Source organism: Dunckerocampus dactyliophorus, chromosome 13 (genome assembly GCF_027744805.1).
Source record: "Dunckerocampus dactyliophorus isolate RoL2022-P2 chromosome 13, RoL_Ddac_1.1, whole genome shotgun sequence".
Lineage (NCBI taxonomy): Eukaryota > Metazoa > Chordata > Actinopteri > Syngnathiformes > Syngnathidae > Dunckerocampus > Dunckerocampus dactyliophorus.
Window position 1 is genome coordinate 13,650,118 of NC_072831.1, and position 15,870 is coordinate 13,665,987.

General features: G+C 38.3%; 1 protein-coding gene across 1 annotated transcript; it reads left to right on the forward strand.

Annotated features, from left to right (window-relative positions):
- Nucleotides 1-12,974, forward strand: gnmt (glycine N-methyltransferase). The gene is made up of 6 exons (XM_054797275.1): nt 1-317; nt 4,780-4,907; nt 6,134-6,247; nt 6,720-6,862; nt 8,409-8,530; nt 11,418-12,974. Exons 1-6 carry the CDS (start codon nt 109-111, stop codon nt 11,587-11,589), a joined length of 888 nt encoding a protein of 295 aa, XP_054653250.1. The 5' UTR covers nt 1-108; the 3' UTR covers nt 11,590-12,974.
- The last annotated feature ends 2,896 nt before the right edge of the window (nt 12,975-15,870 follow it).

The following is a 15,870-nucleotide window of genomic DNA, read 5'->3' on the forward strand; positions in this document are numbered from 1 at the left end:
GCCGCATATAAATAATAACAGCCATGACGTTAGTTTAGCATGTGGGAAGAATCGCTCACTGTCGAATCTTAAAAAAACCCAAAAACACCGACAGGAAGCAGCAACAGTATGTCGGTCGACAGCGTGTTCAGGACCCGCTCGCTCGGTGTGGCCGCGGAGGGTCTTCCTGATCAGTATGCCGATGGTAAAGCAGCGAAAGTGTGGCAGCTATACATCGGAAACACGCAGAGTAGGACGCAGGAGTACAAAAGCTGGGTGGTGTCGCTGCTGAGAGAGCAAGGTGCCCGGAGAGTGCTGGATGTAGCCTGCGGAACAGGGTAAAGTCAGGCACAACTGACGCTACACTCTACTAAAATTTAGGCCGATATCATTTCTACACTAAATACATGGCGTTTGGCTGCATAGCATAGCATACAGTATTTGTAATGCACTTTAGCACAAATCTCTACCACGGATATGTTGCATTTGACTGCCAAATAATAGTATAATTGACAAGGATTTTCACTCTCAAAAGGCACTGGTGGGTAGTAGTATGTTGCCATAATTAAACTGTATAGTGGTGATTTCTTTCCAACAAAACCCTGCTTATTTTATACACATTTGAAGGTGAGTCATTTTTAAGGGGGAATACATTGGCCTGTGATCGCTGCAGGTAGATTTGACTGCTTTACAATTGTCGGCGCACAGCTCCTTTTTTATTGGCCCTCATGCATATTGTAAAATACAATTCATTCATCACTAATGAGATATATTATTAGATATTACACTGAAGCGTTGATGTGCGTGTTTTGTTCGCATAGCTTAGCGTATTGATCCACACTGGATTGTGTTTAGCCTCTCAAAAAAATGTACTAAATGTATTACATGTAAATCTATTAAAGTGGCCTCCCTGCATCAGGAAAACAGTTGGAGATCCTCTAATAGTGTATCAGAAGGGGGATTTGGGAGGGTTAAGGCACCGGCGACTGTATTGCAATCCCTCCTGGATGGTTACATGTGGTAAGCACCACCTTTGAAAACAAAAAGCGATAGAAAATAAAATAAAGATGTATCATTTAATCAATGTGATTGCTCCTCCCTGCGTGATACAGAGAGCAGAGGAAAAATTGTTAAAGCATCATCATGCTAAAATGACACTACATGACATTTTATTTTATTTAATGTGGTGACTGACACTGTCGCACTGTCATTGGCAGGTTTGTGTGTGATGACCAACTTGACATGTTTCAATGGGGGGCCGAGACTGCAGGTTTTCTCTCCAACCAATATCTCCAGCAGGTGATTTAATTGATGAGCGCCATCTCTCAAATTGAAGGAGGTGTTGATCATTAAAATTTGTGACTGGCTGGAAGGAAAACCTGCAGTGCCTTGGCCCTCCATGGCACGAGTTTGACACCCCCGACCTATTTGTAATCACTAGAATGCCAACACTGCAATCTATAGGTAACGTAATATTAAATAATAGTTTATCCAATACGTTCGATACAGGCAGTGTACTGACTTTGACCGCATTCTGCAAACATGGTGTGTTTCTGTAGCACAGGAATGTGAGGCGATGTAAACATGAGCAGACTGGAATGGGGTTGCAAATGGCCTCACTATTTTTAGCCCCCAAAATGTGCCTGTAATGCTGCCTGTCACATATAATGGGAATTTATTCAATAACTAATTTGTATAAACGCCTCCAGATCAATAGTTCTTCCAGTGAACTTCTGTTCTCCTGAATTAGATTACATAATTTGTTTGTCTGTTGGAGTGTTTTCTACAGTCCATAACTGCCCTCTGTGCTTTATAAGTTTGTTGACGTTAATCATTGCAGTGCAGTAACCTTTACAGGTCATTGTTCAATCTGACTGGTTTAGTTCAACGTGTATCGTAAAAGGAGCGTGTGAGGTCATGTCCACGTTGTGTCAACATCACCCTCCCAACAAGTTCTCAAGGAAGTTGCAGACAGGAATCAATAGCCTCAATCCGGAATAGAATTTAAGTAGGAGGAACATCACATTCAACATAGAAGTCATTAGGTATTCTTGCACAATGTAATGTAATTGAGCTTATTAGAGAGATTATTCATTTTAACTGTATTTGTTTTATCTGTACTTTGCCGTGGTAAAAAAACTAAAAGCCAAAATATTAAAAACAATTCTGTATGACGAAGTGTGGTCTGAATAAATATTGTAAAGTGAATCAGAAAGAATCATCATAGTCTTTGTTAGTAATGTGTTAAGTAACAAAGAACACCGTTACAATAATAGAATCTAATACAATATACGCCAGTGATTCCCAGCCAGGGGTTCGCATACCCCTAATGGTATGTGACCAAATTGCAGGGGGTACGTGGAAACATTTAATCAGTTATTTCCAAGTTGTACATTCTGCGTTATTTCATATTAAGCCAGGTAATAAAACGGAATGTGTGCGCTACAACTAGTTTCCCCAATCATAACAGTCGCTACCTGCAAGCAAATGGATAAATGGCTGAAACGCCTGGTTCTTCTGGACTCAGGACAGGGTTCAGAGCAACCTGACAAAAAACTCAGAAAAAAGCAGATGTATTATTTGTTTTAATTATTTATTTATTTATTTATTAATTATTATTATTCTTTGATTTAAAAAAAGAAGAAAATGCCCGAGAATTAAATGTCCAAATTAAGGAGATGAAATGAAATGAATTTCATTTAATGATGAGTTGTGTTACATTCTACTTTTGGAGAAATATCAACATGTATGAGTGAGGGCGTACTCATCGTATGACAAAAGGCTCTGGGGGTACACATGAAAAAAAGACGGGAAACACTGGAAAAGGCAATATAAAAAGCCCAAGAAGGTCATGTTAACTTTATTTCCAATATAACACCAGCTCACAATGGACACCTCCTCTGCTCTTGCATGTAGAGGAGCAATTGCATTTATTAAAAATGACTTTGGAGCAGTAGCTTTCTGTTAGGGCTGCAACTAACGATTATTATCTTAGTGGATTAATCCAATCAAATCCAATCCACTTATTTATGTAGCACATTTTATAAACAGGGTTTCCATAGTGCTGCACAAACTAGTAAAACAATAAATAATAAGAGGTAAAAGTACAAATTAATGCAGTAAAACTTATAAAAACAAAAACATTTAAGACATTAAAACATTTAAAACGATAAATAAAATAAATAGGTAAAAAAAAAAAGAATAAAAAAAATTATGATAAATAAAACCAATTTAAAAAAAAAAAAAAAAAAAACCTGAACTAAAAGAAAGACACACAGCTCACGCCGAGTTAAAAGCCAGAAAATAAAAGTGGGTTTTAAGACAAGACTTAAAGCATTCAACTGCAGGGGCCGTTTTTACGTGAGGTGGAGGGTGTTCCACAGCTTGGGGCCGGTCTCCCCTGGTCGTAAGTCTCGTCTTAGGTACCACTAGTTGGAGCTGGCCTTCGGATCTCAGTGAGCGTGCTGGTGTGTAAATTTGGATGAGGTCCAAGATGTATTGAGGGGCCGGCCCATTCAACGCCTTAAAAACAAATAAAATCTTAAAATCAATTCTAAAACTATCAGACAGCCAGTGCAGAGGGGCTAGAATTGGGGTGATACGCTCCCTTGTTTTGGTTCCTGTTGAAAGCTGTGCTGCAGAGTTCTGGACTAACCGTAAGCGAGAGAGTAATCGGTGAGACCTTAGACCAGAGAAGTCCTACATATTGAAAAATCAAAGGATGTGGGGACCACTTTTTACATTTTCCAAACCAACCCACGTAGATATCTAAAAACATTTTTTATACTTCAAGAAAAAATTAGCGTAATTAGCTGTAGACCATTGACAATCAATATCCTTCATAGCAAACTAGCTAGCTGAGCTGCTTGCTAACGGCCAATAAACAATAGAAGAAGAAGCAAAACCAACTAAATGAATATTCGGTTCAAGGAGTAGGCCGAGTAGGATGACGACAGCATGAGGAATAAGTTTTAACAAGGATGCAAAAACGCTGCAGCCGAACGGCACCAGGACGAAGCACGGTGAGAGCAGTGAATATGCGAGTTACTAAATAACTTATTGTGTCCAGTCTCATAGATTGATCATTAAAATTCTAATGAAATTTGAACTTTGGGAGTGTTTAAATATGAGAAAATATTATTTCCTGTCTGAGAAAAGTGTATAAAATGTATTGTGAGGGGTTTTACAGCCATAAAACATACAGTATATGATAATTGTAAACATAAAGTTGGCTACTTCACGGATTTCACTTATTGCGGGCTATTTTGGGAACCTATCACCCGCGACAAACCAGGGAACACTGTACTTAAACTGTTGTGTAAATAAGTATACTATTATGTCATTTCTTGCTCTACATGGTCTCATTTGCTTTCTGAATCGAGTGCCGATCAATCTAGCACATCAATTAACGGTCTAATTTTGACCTTGTGAACTAATTTGGAGCATATAACTTTCTCTTATGGAAGTTTGTGGAAAAGAACTGTGGAGGAGCGATTGCAACACTGTGTATGTGCGTGGGTGTAACTTGAAACTTCTTAGAAAGAAAAAATTCTGCCTCTGCCACGGCGTGGTGGCAGATCAGTCGATTCACATACAGATTATTAAACAAGTATTAACCTGTATTCTGCATTCACAACAGGATGAAACAAACATTGTTGGTTGGGAAAAAAACACTTTAAAATGTTGGAGGGGTTTATTGCAATGGTTACACAAATGGTCTCACGTTAGCAAACACACAGAGGATTACCAGAAATCTCATTTAGCCCCCATTTTGCTTACAGAGCCTTTTTTATTCTTTAGTGTGGACTCCATTATGTTAGTGGAGGAGGGTTTCAGTGTGATGAGTGTGGATGCCAGCGACAAAATGCTAAAGTACGCGCTGAAGGCGAGATGGGAGAGAAGAAAAGAACAAGCCTTTGACCAGTGGGGTAAGAGACTTTGTTGACATTGTTCAAGTCATTTTTGACAACTAAAACTTTCACCCATTGATGATTGATGATACTAGTATTTCACGTCTTATAATACCTATCATCTTTCTTACCATTCTGCATATTTTCTTTCATTACTTTTTGTCTTCTTGATCTTTACAATCAGTATGTTTTGTGTCACTGTGCTGAAAGTAATCCCCACACATTCACCTTTCAACTTTCAGTCAGTATTAGTCAATTAACGTCGTCCCTCGTCACTTTGCACCTTGAATTTCACGGCTTCACCTTATCACAGTTTTTTAGAAATATATTAGTAAATAAATGATCTGTTTTGTGGTTAAATACGGCATATTGTAGTCAAAACACATGCATACTTTAGCAAATGTTAATTTTTTTTTTGCCAAAATTCGGCATTTTGAGGCATAAAAATGGCTAAATTAACTGAAATATCCTACACTGGTCACGAGGTGTCAGTAATGTTACTGGAATGTTTGGTGTGATCGCCGGAACAACAGGCTTTTATTGCAGGTTTGGATTATCTCACAACAAGCACAATAATCCCTAATAAAAATACCGAATAAAAACACGGGATACTGTTGTGTTACCCGTCCAAAGTGAGTAGATTGATCATTAAAATTCAAACGAAATTTGAACTTTGAGAGTGTTCAAGAGAGAAATGTGAGAAAATGTTAATGCCTGTCTGAGAAAAGTGTATAAAGTGTATTGTAAGGGGTTTTACAGCCTTAAAACATATATCATATTTGTAAACAAATAAAGTTGGCAACTTCACGGATTTCACTTATTGTGTTCTATTTTAGGAACCTATCCCCCGCGATAAACAAGAGAACACTGTACACATGTCTTACTGTGGGGAAAAAAAAGACCACAATTTGTACATCTTTATGCTTCACTGATAATATTTCTCTGTCAAGAAATGAGATTTCACACTTTGGTTGGTGCATCATATGTACTGTGAGACACAAAAGTGAAACATATGCGAGCCATGTGTGAAAAATAGACATTTTCTCCATTTCACCATTCGCTGGCGGTCCTGGTCGGTAACCCCCGCGAAAAGTGGGGATCAGCTGTACATGTGCATGAATTTATGTTAAAAACCGTACTTAACAAATAGATGTGTGGTACCAACAAACTTAAATTCTATGTCAGTGCGTTTATGTTTACGTTTGTGATTTATAATACATATGTTTTTGTTTGTTTTTTTCCAGTGATTGAAGAAGCCAACTGGCTGACACTACCAGAAGACATCCAGAAACCTGGAGGCGGTTTTGATGCCGTTATTTGCCTCGGCAACTCCTTCGCTCACTTACCAGACTTTAAAGGTGCAGTCTAATTAGAAGTTGCCAGTGTTTCAGTGAGACTTTGAGGAGTTATCCAAAGTTAAGATAACGGGAGCAACTTGTCTTCTAGAATACAAACCTTGAATTATCTAATTTAGTGGGCCTTTTTCATTGAATGTTTATCTTGTCACAATAAAAATACAGTACTTTACTTAAAATCAAAATCACTTAACATCAAGTAGTTCTGGATTGGAATTTTGGCTCTGACTTCTCTTGAGGATTGTGGGTGGGTATTCTGGGTTCTTTCTTCTCTAAAAACATGCATTTTATCTTAATTGGAGCCTGTCAATGGCTGTTTATCTAAATGGGAGCTGTGCCTGATTGACAACCAGTCCAGTTGAGCTAGAATCCACCTTACTCATGACCCTGAACAGGACAATCGGTAGAAAATGGATGACTGAATTTTCCTTAATCTTAATTCTGTTTTATGACTTGGGTATTTTCTTAAACATAGGGGATCAGAGTGACCAAAAGTTGGCTCTCCAGAACATCGCTAGTATGGTCAAACCAGGTGGGATCCTCATCATCGACCACCGCAACTATGACTACATCTTGGAGACTGGGCGGGCACCACAAGGCAAAAATATTTACTATCAGGTACAAACGGGAATGGGATTTGATCAGTGTATTACAGTACACGCTTGTCCCTCACTGCATCGCGGTTCGAATATCGCTCTCTTGCTCTGATGGTTTTTCAAAAATGAATTAATTTATATAATGCTCACTGTTTCATGGCCGTCCGGAAATCGTTCTCCATTGCTTCTCCGAACTCCTCCCATGTCCAAGAGCTATATTTGTTTTATTTGCAAGATGGCTGCACTGTCCAAGGTCTAAGTTGTAATCCATTGTGTCTCACCAGGAGAAACCTGGCGGGAGACTATGGATTCATCCTCATCCGTTTACCGCCCTGTTTTACGTACAAATTTTTTGTGCAAAGAACACAGGTTGCAGTTTCATTATAGTCGCATTTAATTCATTCAAATGTGTTGTGTAAAAGTACATACAATCACATACTGTAAATAAACCAAATATGATAGCAGTTCCTTATTAGGTTATGACCTTTTTCCCCTCACTTTGTCATTAAAAATACATTTTTAATTTAATTTGAACAGCATGTGGCAGTAGTGAATAAAGGGTTTGTGAGGGGAGTGATTAATGTCAGAAGGATGTATGGCCTACAAACAATACACATATATTAGGCATGATAAGTGGTTATTTATGCAAATGTCTGACAAAAAGTTGCTCCGCCAGTCACAATAGACATTGAATAATACAGTGGTAACGTAAGTTGGGGATGTAGTGTATAACTAAAAGGGAATTTCATGTTAATATCTTACATAATTATTGCAAAATATGTAATATCGGTCAAGTATTGGGTTTTTTCTCGCACGCACATGATGACCTCATCAAACCGTGTAAACAACCGTGGGTGGCCAACAAGCTAGCTTGCTCCTGACTAACAATATGTCTGTCGTTTCTCCTTCGGATATTAAACTCGCGATTTGCAATGACTGCAAAGCGTTGGTCATGTGAGGGGGAACCAAGACTTCTTCCTTCAGTACTTCCAATTCCCAGTGCGAAAGCCATCAATCGGGAAATCATGGAGTGTATTGCATTGGATAACCAGCCTTTCATGCAAGACGGCGGATTCACCAAACTTGTGGAGTTCCTCGAGCCATGCTTTGCCATGCCCAATCGCAAGTATTTCTCAGATGTTTGCTTACAGTTGTACAATTTTGTTTACAGCCACGTCGAGAAGCTAATTGCTCAGATATGTGGTAATTCCACGACAGGAGTTATGTGATGTTACACAAATCGGTATCGGTTGATATCAGACATCCCTAATAATAATTATAAATGATGAATAAAAAGGAGAAATGAACACCGGAGAAATCATGGTCCACAGCAGTTTGTTTTCCTCAACCAACCAACTTTCCTGTTCTTAAATCCCGACAACCTAGAGACCGTACAGATAGTTGGTCTGCATTTGAATGCGGAATCAACTTCAATCAACCACATACATCTCCATAATCCCACAATCTGAAAAGATGGAGGACTTCAGTCACTTATGACCGTAATGATTGCTGAAACAATTGGGCACCAAAATGCAGCATGTAATGCCCCATTGAATTGTGTGTTGCAGAGTGATCTAACTCAGGACATATCCACCTCTGTGCTGTGGGTCAACAGTAAGCCCCATATGATCACTCTGGACTATACCCTTCAAGTGCCCCAAGACAGCCCCCAGAGCCAGCCTGAAGTCAGGTAGGTGGTGAATATGAAAGCACTGACAGCAAAGTGTATGCCTTCAATTGAGTACGGCTTCATAATCATGAGTTCCAATACAAGAGCTGTTGTAGAAAGTCAAGGTGCCACTCAAAATCAGGTAAAGTGCTTCATCTGGTTCCTGTAAGTGGCAGCAACGTGTTTGCGGATGATACTGCGGAGTAGACATTGACAGAGTGAATGAAAATCAATTATTGTGCATTGTAATAGATTAAATGAACTGGAAATCACACATTAAAAATACACTGTACAACAGAAAGTGGCAAAAAACACTTCAATACTGAACAAAAACCACTCCATACTCTATTGTTTTCTGGTGTTACCATATCTGAGTTATTGTGTGGAGTTTTTGGGCAAGAACTACAAAAGTACACTTCACTCACTAACTGTACTATAAAAAACGTCAGTTAGGATAATCCACAACGGCGGTTATAGAGAACACACAAACACTGACACATAAAATTGTACATCTTTGTCATTTTTATGTTACTTTAGAATTGGTAAGAGGGGGTAGGATTAAATAAGCTTTGTTTCTTCCTACTCCTTTTTGGACATGTGGAATTGTGAATTGTAACATGTAAAGTGAACTTTAACCTCTATTATGTCTTCCAAGTGTGTGGGCAGTGCACCAAAGAAAAAGAAAGTGAAAGCGAGAAGTGAAGTGAAACTATTTTTTTCTTATTTATTTTATTAAATCATAAAATGCTCAGAAAGAGGAGAAATCAATATTGGCTGCATGCCTGGTGCAAACCGCTCAAATGCGGTGAAGGATAAAGATGGTATACTTGAACATGTGAAAGGATCTTCTGTTATGAAATGGACAGTGGACATGTGTTCTATGTACCGTGTGAGCGACTGAGGCGTTAATTTAAGTATAAGTTCCAACGTACACTAAAACTTGACTTACCTCAGAGTCGTAGGAACGGAAGGAACTCTTTGGTAGACCGAGGGCCACCTGTAGTGAAACTAATATCTAACTACCGGTAACTAAAAACTAATAAGTAACTAATAAAAACTGATGCTTATTAGCTATGTAAACACAAATTTACAGTCGAACCCATTTATGTTGACAACCTGTATATGTCGACCAACTCATCAAGTCCTGGTCCATCATGTTCTTCTTATTATGAAAAAGTTTTTAGATCGAAGAAAAATTTGCGCATGTATGAAAGCTTTGTCATTGTAGTCCAGATATTACCACTGCAGCTCTGTTAGATAAGAGTCTAAAGTATTAGTCTAAACAGAGAACTCTAAATGAAAATATACACAAGTGGAGAACAGACTGCTGTAGGCTCAAAACTCCTTCATCTCACATTCTCCTACGTCTCTGGTGAACGTCACAAGTAATAGTGCAAGCAGTAGCTACTTTCGGTTTCGGTTAATGCCTCTTTGAGTCAGGCAGTCCAAGAGATGTCGAGAGAAGGTAGGCTAGTAATGTTAAATTCATAACTTTCTGACAAAGTGTGAAAAAGTGTTTTCCCCCTTCCTGATTTCTTTTTTTTTTTTTGCATGTTTGTCACACTTAAATGTTTCAGATCATCAAACAAAACAACTGAACACAAAATGCAGTTTTTAAATGAAAGTTTTTATTATTAAGGGAGAAAAAAAATCCCAACCTACATGGCCCTGTGTGAAAAAGTGATTTCCCCCCAAACCTAATAACTGATTGGGCCACCCTTAGCACCCTTCAGAGGTGGACTCGCTGGTGTGTTTTGGATCATTGTCCTGCTGCAGAACCCAAGTTAATTTTTGCTTGCGGTCGCAAACAGATGGCCGGGCATTGGCCTTCAGGATTTTTTGGAAGACAGCAAAATTCATGGTTCCATTTATCACAGCAAGTCTCCCAGGTCCTGAAGCAGCAAAACAACCCCAGACCATCACACTACCAGGGCCATATTTTACTGTTGGTATGATGTTCTTTTTCTGATGTGCGGCGTTACTTCTACGCCAGATGTAATGAGACGCACACCTTCCAAAAAGTTCAACTTTTGTCTCGTCAGACCACAGAGTATATTCCCAAAGGTCTTGGGCATCATCAAGATGCTTTCTGGCAAAATTGAGACAAGCCTTAATGTTCTTTTTGTTCAGCAGTGGTGTTTATCTCTACACTCTTCCATGCAGACTGTTTTTGCCCAGTGTCGTTCTTATGGTGGCGTAATGAACACTGACTTTAACTGAGGCAAGTGAGGCCTGCAGTTCTTTGGATTTTGTTGTGGAGTCTTTCGTGACCTTCTGGATGAGTCGTCACTGCGGTTTTGGTTGGCTGGCCACACCTAGGAAGGCCCATGTCTTTGTCATTTGTTGATAATGGCTCTCACTGTGGTTTGCTGTAGTCCCAAAGCTTTAGAAATGGCTTTATAACCTTTTCCAGAGTGATGGAGCTCAATTAACCTTTGCTATGTTTTAACAGGGAGGGCAATCACTTTTTCACACAGGGCCATGTAGGTTTGTTTTTTTTCCCTCCCTTAATAATAAAAGGTTTCATTTAAAAACTCCATTTTGTGTTCAGTTGTGTTGTCATTGACTAATATTGAAATTTATTTGATGAGCTGAAAAATGTGTGACAAACATGCAAAAAAATAAAAAAATCAGAAAGGGGGCAAACACTTTTTCACACCACCATATGTAAACATATTTTAATGTATATGTCTTGTATTGGACCCTCCCACATGTTTTTGCTTCCCCATATGCAGAGAGTGACTGTTAGTGTTTTGCTTGAGGGTACTTCCCAAAGAAAGATTTCTCACACTTTAGAAAATGTCAAAATCTTGACTTTGTGTCCTTTTGTTGGACAACTTCTTCAGACAAAGGCACACTGATCACGTAGAGAGAAGGATCTAACTGTATGCTCCATGTGTATTCGCAGTAAATTTCGCCTGTCCTACTACCCCCACCGCCTGAACAGCTTCAAAGCGCTGCTGCACGAAGCCTTCCATGGGAAAGTGGAGCACAGCGTCTACGGAGATTTCATGGCGTACGTCCCTGGCCAAACTCAAGCTCCGTGCTACTTTGTCCATGTCTGTAAGAAGACGGCCTAGCTGCATTAACACCTTTCAGTTCATACAGTTTGAATCTTCCAAATTCTATTCAAATTGATCCGAAATTCAAAAGATTGTATAAAAAATGTAATTGCATGATTGCTGAGTCACCATTGGTGGCCCACAGAGTAATATATGAAAAGGCACAATTATGATGACTATAGCAAAGATATGGTAATGTTCTGTTTTTATTTACCACGTAAAAACACAGATTATTATCTGTGTACGTTCATATTGTGGCCTTTTGTTGTAATTGTTTGATGAGAATGATGTTTGATGAAAATGGTTGTTTGGAGCCGAAGAGAGAGAATTTATATTAGGTAAACAGCAGAATCACATTTTGCCTTATTCTATATTCTGTACTGTGCTGCTAATGTTTTTTGTTTTTTTTTTGTAATCTTGCAAAGTTGTTGATATCAAGGTAAACAAGAACTGACTGCCATCTGAAAAGAATATCTCACAGTTCTTGTCAATCTAACCTACTCGCAGTGTCACACGGGGTCGGACTCTGTAAAGTCCACACAGGTTTTTCATTGGTGAAAGCGTTTAGGAGTTTAACGCTGCTTGAAGTCCAAATGCTCAAACCTTTGTGATGGTTTACCACCTCCAAAACATCTGACGTCCCTCTTGAGTAAAGTTAATGATATGTAACAATGTTTGCTGCATGCATCCCTCACCTATGTCTTATAAACTGGAAAATATTACCTCTTGTTTGTGATGGTAAAAGCCTTCTATGGGGAAATCCAAATTACCTGCGGCATCGTACACCAGGGGTGTCCAAAATGTCCGCAGTTTTGTTTTTTATTGATTTATTATTGATATTAGATAACACACAAGTTTGCTTTGCTGCCTATAACACAGAGCTAAGATATGGATATTGTAGTCCGGTAGCTTGACATATATTGACCTATATTAAATTGGTTTTAGTATCTTTAACGCATACAATGTATCCTCGGTGGAAAAGGTTTGGACACCCTTGCACTGAATCAGCCCTCGCTATGTTTAGGGAACGGCCTCAGAATGTAAGCAGCTGCATCACAGTCACAACCTGGGACACATAATCCTCTTAAACATGCTGTCAACCAAAGATATTGCTTATTCTTGTTTAATTTCATCAGTCATTAATTTGCATATTGTACAATGATTGAAACCTATTGAAAACCATCCTACTTACCAAATAACTCACTGCAAAGAATTTGAATGTTATCAAGTTCAGTGGCCCCCTGCTGTTTGGCTGCAGACTGCATGGTGCATTGAAATGTCTTGTCAGCGCCACTGTGGTTTCACTTCTTTAATGGAAGTGGACTGAAATGCATTTGTTGAGACATTTCCATTGAACGTTTCACAACAGTCTTATATTGATGGTTATTAAACCGTGAAAATCATTTAAAGAATAAATGTGTTTTTATTGTGTGGGGGGTGTTTTTATTCGCTGCGTGTAAAATGCCAAACATTTTAACATTTGCATGCAAGAATGGATGTAAGAAGGCAGATGACCCTCAATATTGATTATATGAAAATGCCAAAAAAGACAATATGGGGAAAGTAGTCAAAGGTTTTAATACCTACTCTTTTTGGACCAAACATTGATCAAAAGATCCCCAAACCCTTATCTGAGGACTGGAATGATACTACTAGTAAATCCCAGTTCATTGTTCCTCATTGAAGCCACACAAGGAGGAAATAGTATTGTGGAAAAACGCAAATCTGAAACATCCACCGAGTGTAAAGTAATCAATATGTAAATTATAAACAAGGTTATTAATGGCTCTCAAAACCATTAGCGTACATCAGTAACTATCAGCTTACTTCTCTCCTTCAGCAAGGCCATTTGAATGTTACTCTTATTTAATAAATATAAGAGCTGAAAAGCTACTTAATGAACAGAAAACAATTTGTGTCATGCTTGCATATAGTGTGCGGTGTACCCCAGAGGTCAATACGAGGACCAAAATTGTTTATTAATTATAAATGAATGATATCCAAGGCCACATCATGAACTCAAACTATGAGTCAGGTTAATAAAAAGTACACACGTGGTATTTACAAGATATATGGAGGAAGCAGAATACTAAAAACCATATTGACAGATATTGCTCATTTATTATTTTTTATTTATTATTTAATGAATTCCACAGTGTCTGATATCATTTATCCGGACTTAATTCATCAGTAGTATTTTCTGTCAAATTAATCAATTATAATGTCATTCTGTATTTATTTACTCATTTCACATTTTTCGTTTTGTACATCCACATTTATTCGTAATAGGGGTGTAACGATGCATCGATTATCGATGCATCGATTTACATTCCTACGATCCAACCAACCAATCTGTATCCAGCAAAGTTTCCATTTAGGACGAGATATATCAATTTAACATAGTTTAAAAGGTAATCAATCGATTGAATCAATACTAGGAAATGAAGCATTGCATTTAAGGACGGCAGGCTTTATGGATGTTTGTTGTTGGTTTTTTTTTTTTTTAGCACTTTTAATGAGAAAGACGTTAAACTCGTGTAACAGTTTGATTTGGCCTAAGTTGATTATTCATGCCTGGAGAGTGGGGTGCACGGACTATGTCAATGTAAAGGCAACTGTTGTGGTTACCAAGGGTTACATTGTAGTTGGTTGGAGCCAACACGTCCTCTCCAAAGAGCAGAAGTTCGTGAGATTTTGTCCTGCAAAGAGTGACTGTAGACACCCTACCCCTCGGACACTGCAGGCGATTCAGTCTGCCTGTGATGTCATCGTCACGCTTTACACTGGATTTATACTTATATACTTTATATAGTGTTGGACCACATCGAGTGCCATGGAAAGTTAAGTCCAACTTTAAGCCTTTCAAGAGGTATGAACAATATAAATTCACTTTAATATCTATCTGCAAATGAAATTTCGTTAAAATCTGATGGTGCGAAATTTGTTAATTTTGCCCCGGAATTACATGTACAGTAGACGCCCCTACAAAGTAAATAATCCAATCCGAGAACCTTTATGTTATAGGGATTTTATGTTATACGAAGCGTAAAACACATGTAAATAGCCTAATCCGTTCCAAGATCTTCTCAAACTCACCCCTTTGGCCCTTCAAAATATTCAAAGTCCACCAAATATGGTGGGGAAAATATAAGAAAACGTTAGCATAAACATAGTAGAGTAACATTCCAATATAAAATAAGGTAATAAATAAGATTACTGTAAATGAATAAAACTGAAAAACAAAAACAATCCTATCGTTCAGGAGATGTCTTGATCAGGAGCGCAAGTGGTGGCAGGAAGGAGGAGGAGGACTAGCCTGAGTCAAAACGCGACTCAAAGAGTCTAAGAGTCAGCTGGTCTCACAGACAAACGCACACGCACTACACGATAATGCTGTGTGCAAAATTTTAATTTGTAACTTAGCTTAATTGTTTAAGTTAGTTTCAGCGGGACTACGAAAAGGAAGGAGGTGAGAACGGAGGCGGTGCCCCGAAAATCAGCCAATGAGAGCGTGATGTGTCAGAAGGTGTCACCAAGTGTTAGTCTGAACTTGCATTGACTTGAGGCATTAATAAAGTTGATTGAAAAAAAAAAGACTTACACTGACTTGACGCTTTATGTTATATGGAATTTCTTCTGTAATACGAAGCAAAAACTTTACATAAATTCTTTATGTTCTGTGGAATTTATGTAAAAGGAGGTTTATGTTCTGCGAGGTACTACTGTACGTGCACTTTGTAGTGTGGCGTGTGTCGTGAGGCCTACATGAAATGACACTTCATTTTCTTCCCTGGACTTTTTGATGATCAAAAACTGTAAATGGCTACTATGTTGACTTTTAAAACAAATCTCTCAGATGTTAACAAATGTTATTATAAATTTTGTAGTACGGTTGTTCTTGCCAAGTTCCGTGAGTCGATCACAGCTTTTGTTTTGACTCAATGTGAAAGCAATGGGAACCAAAGGCACTATTTCCCGCTATAAAATTTGCTGTAAGGTCTTTAATACTTGGGGTAGAGAAGTGAATGAGTTTTTAGAGTTAAAGCCGTGTTTTATCAGACAGAATTAATCACAGACTTGATTTCATTCAACCTGTTCATTAATTCATTTTAATTCAACCAAAGTGTTGGTTGCACTTATCCAGGTATTTATTTCATAGTCACAGTAGTTCAAAATTTCCTTGATCGATTTAAAATTTACTGAATCGTTTCGTTCTAAATGAACCAATATCGTCCTTGAATCGCATTGGCAACCACGCATTGTGATATAAATGGAATCGTTATTCAAAGGAATCATTAC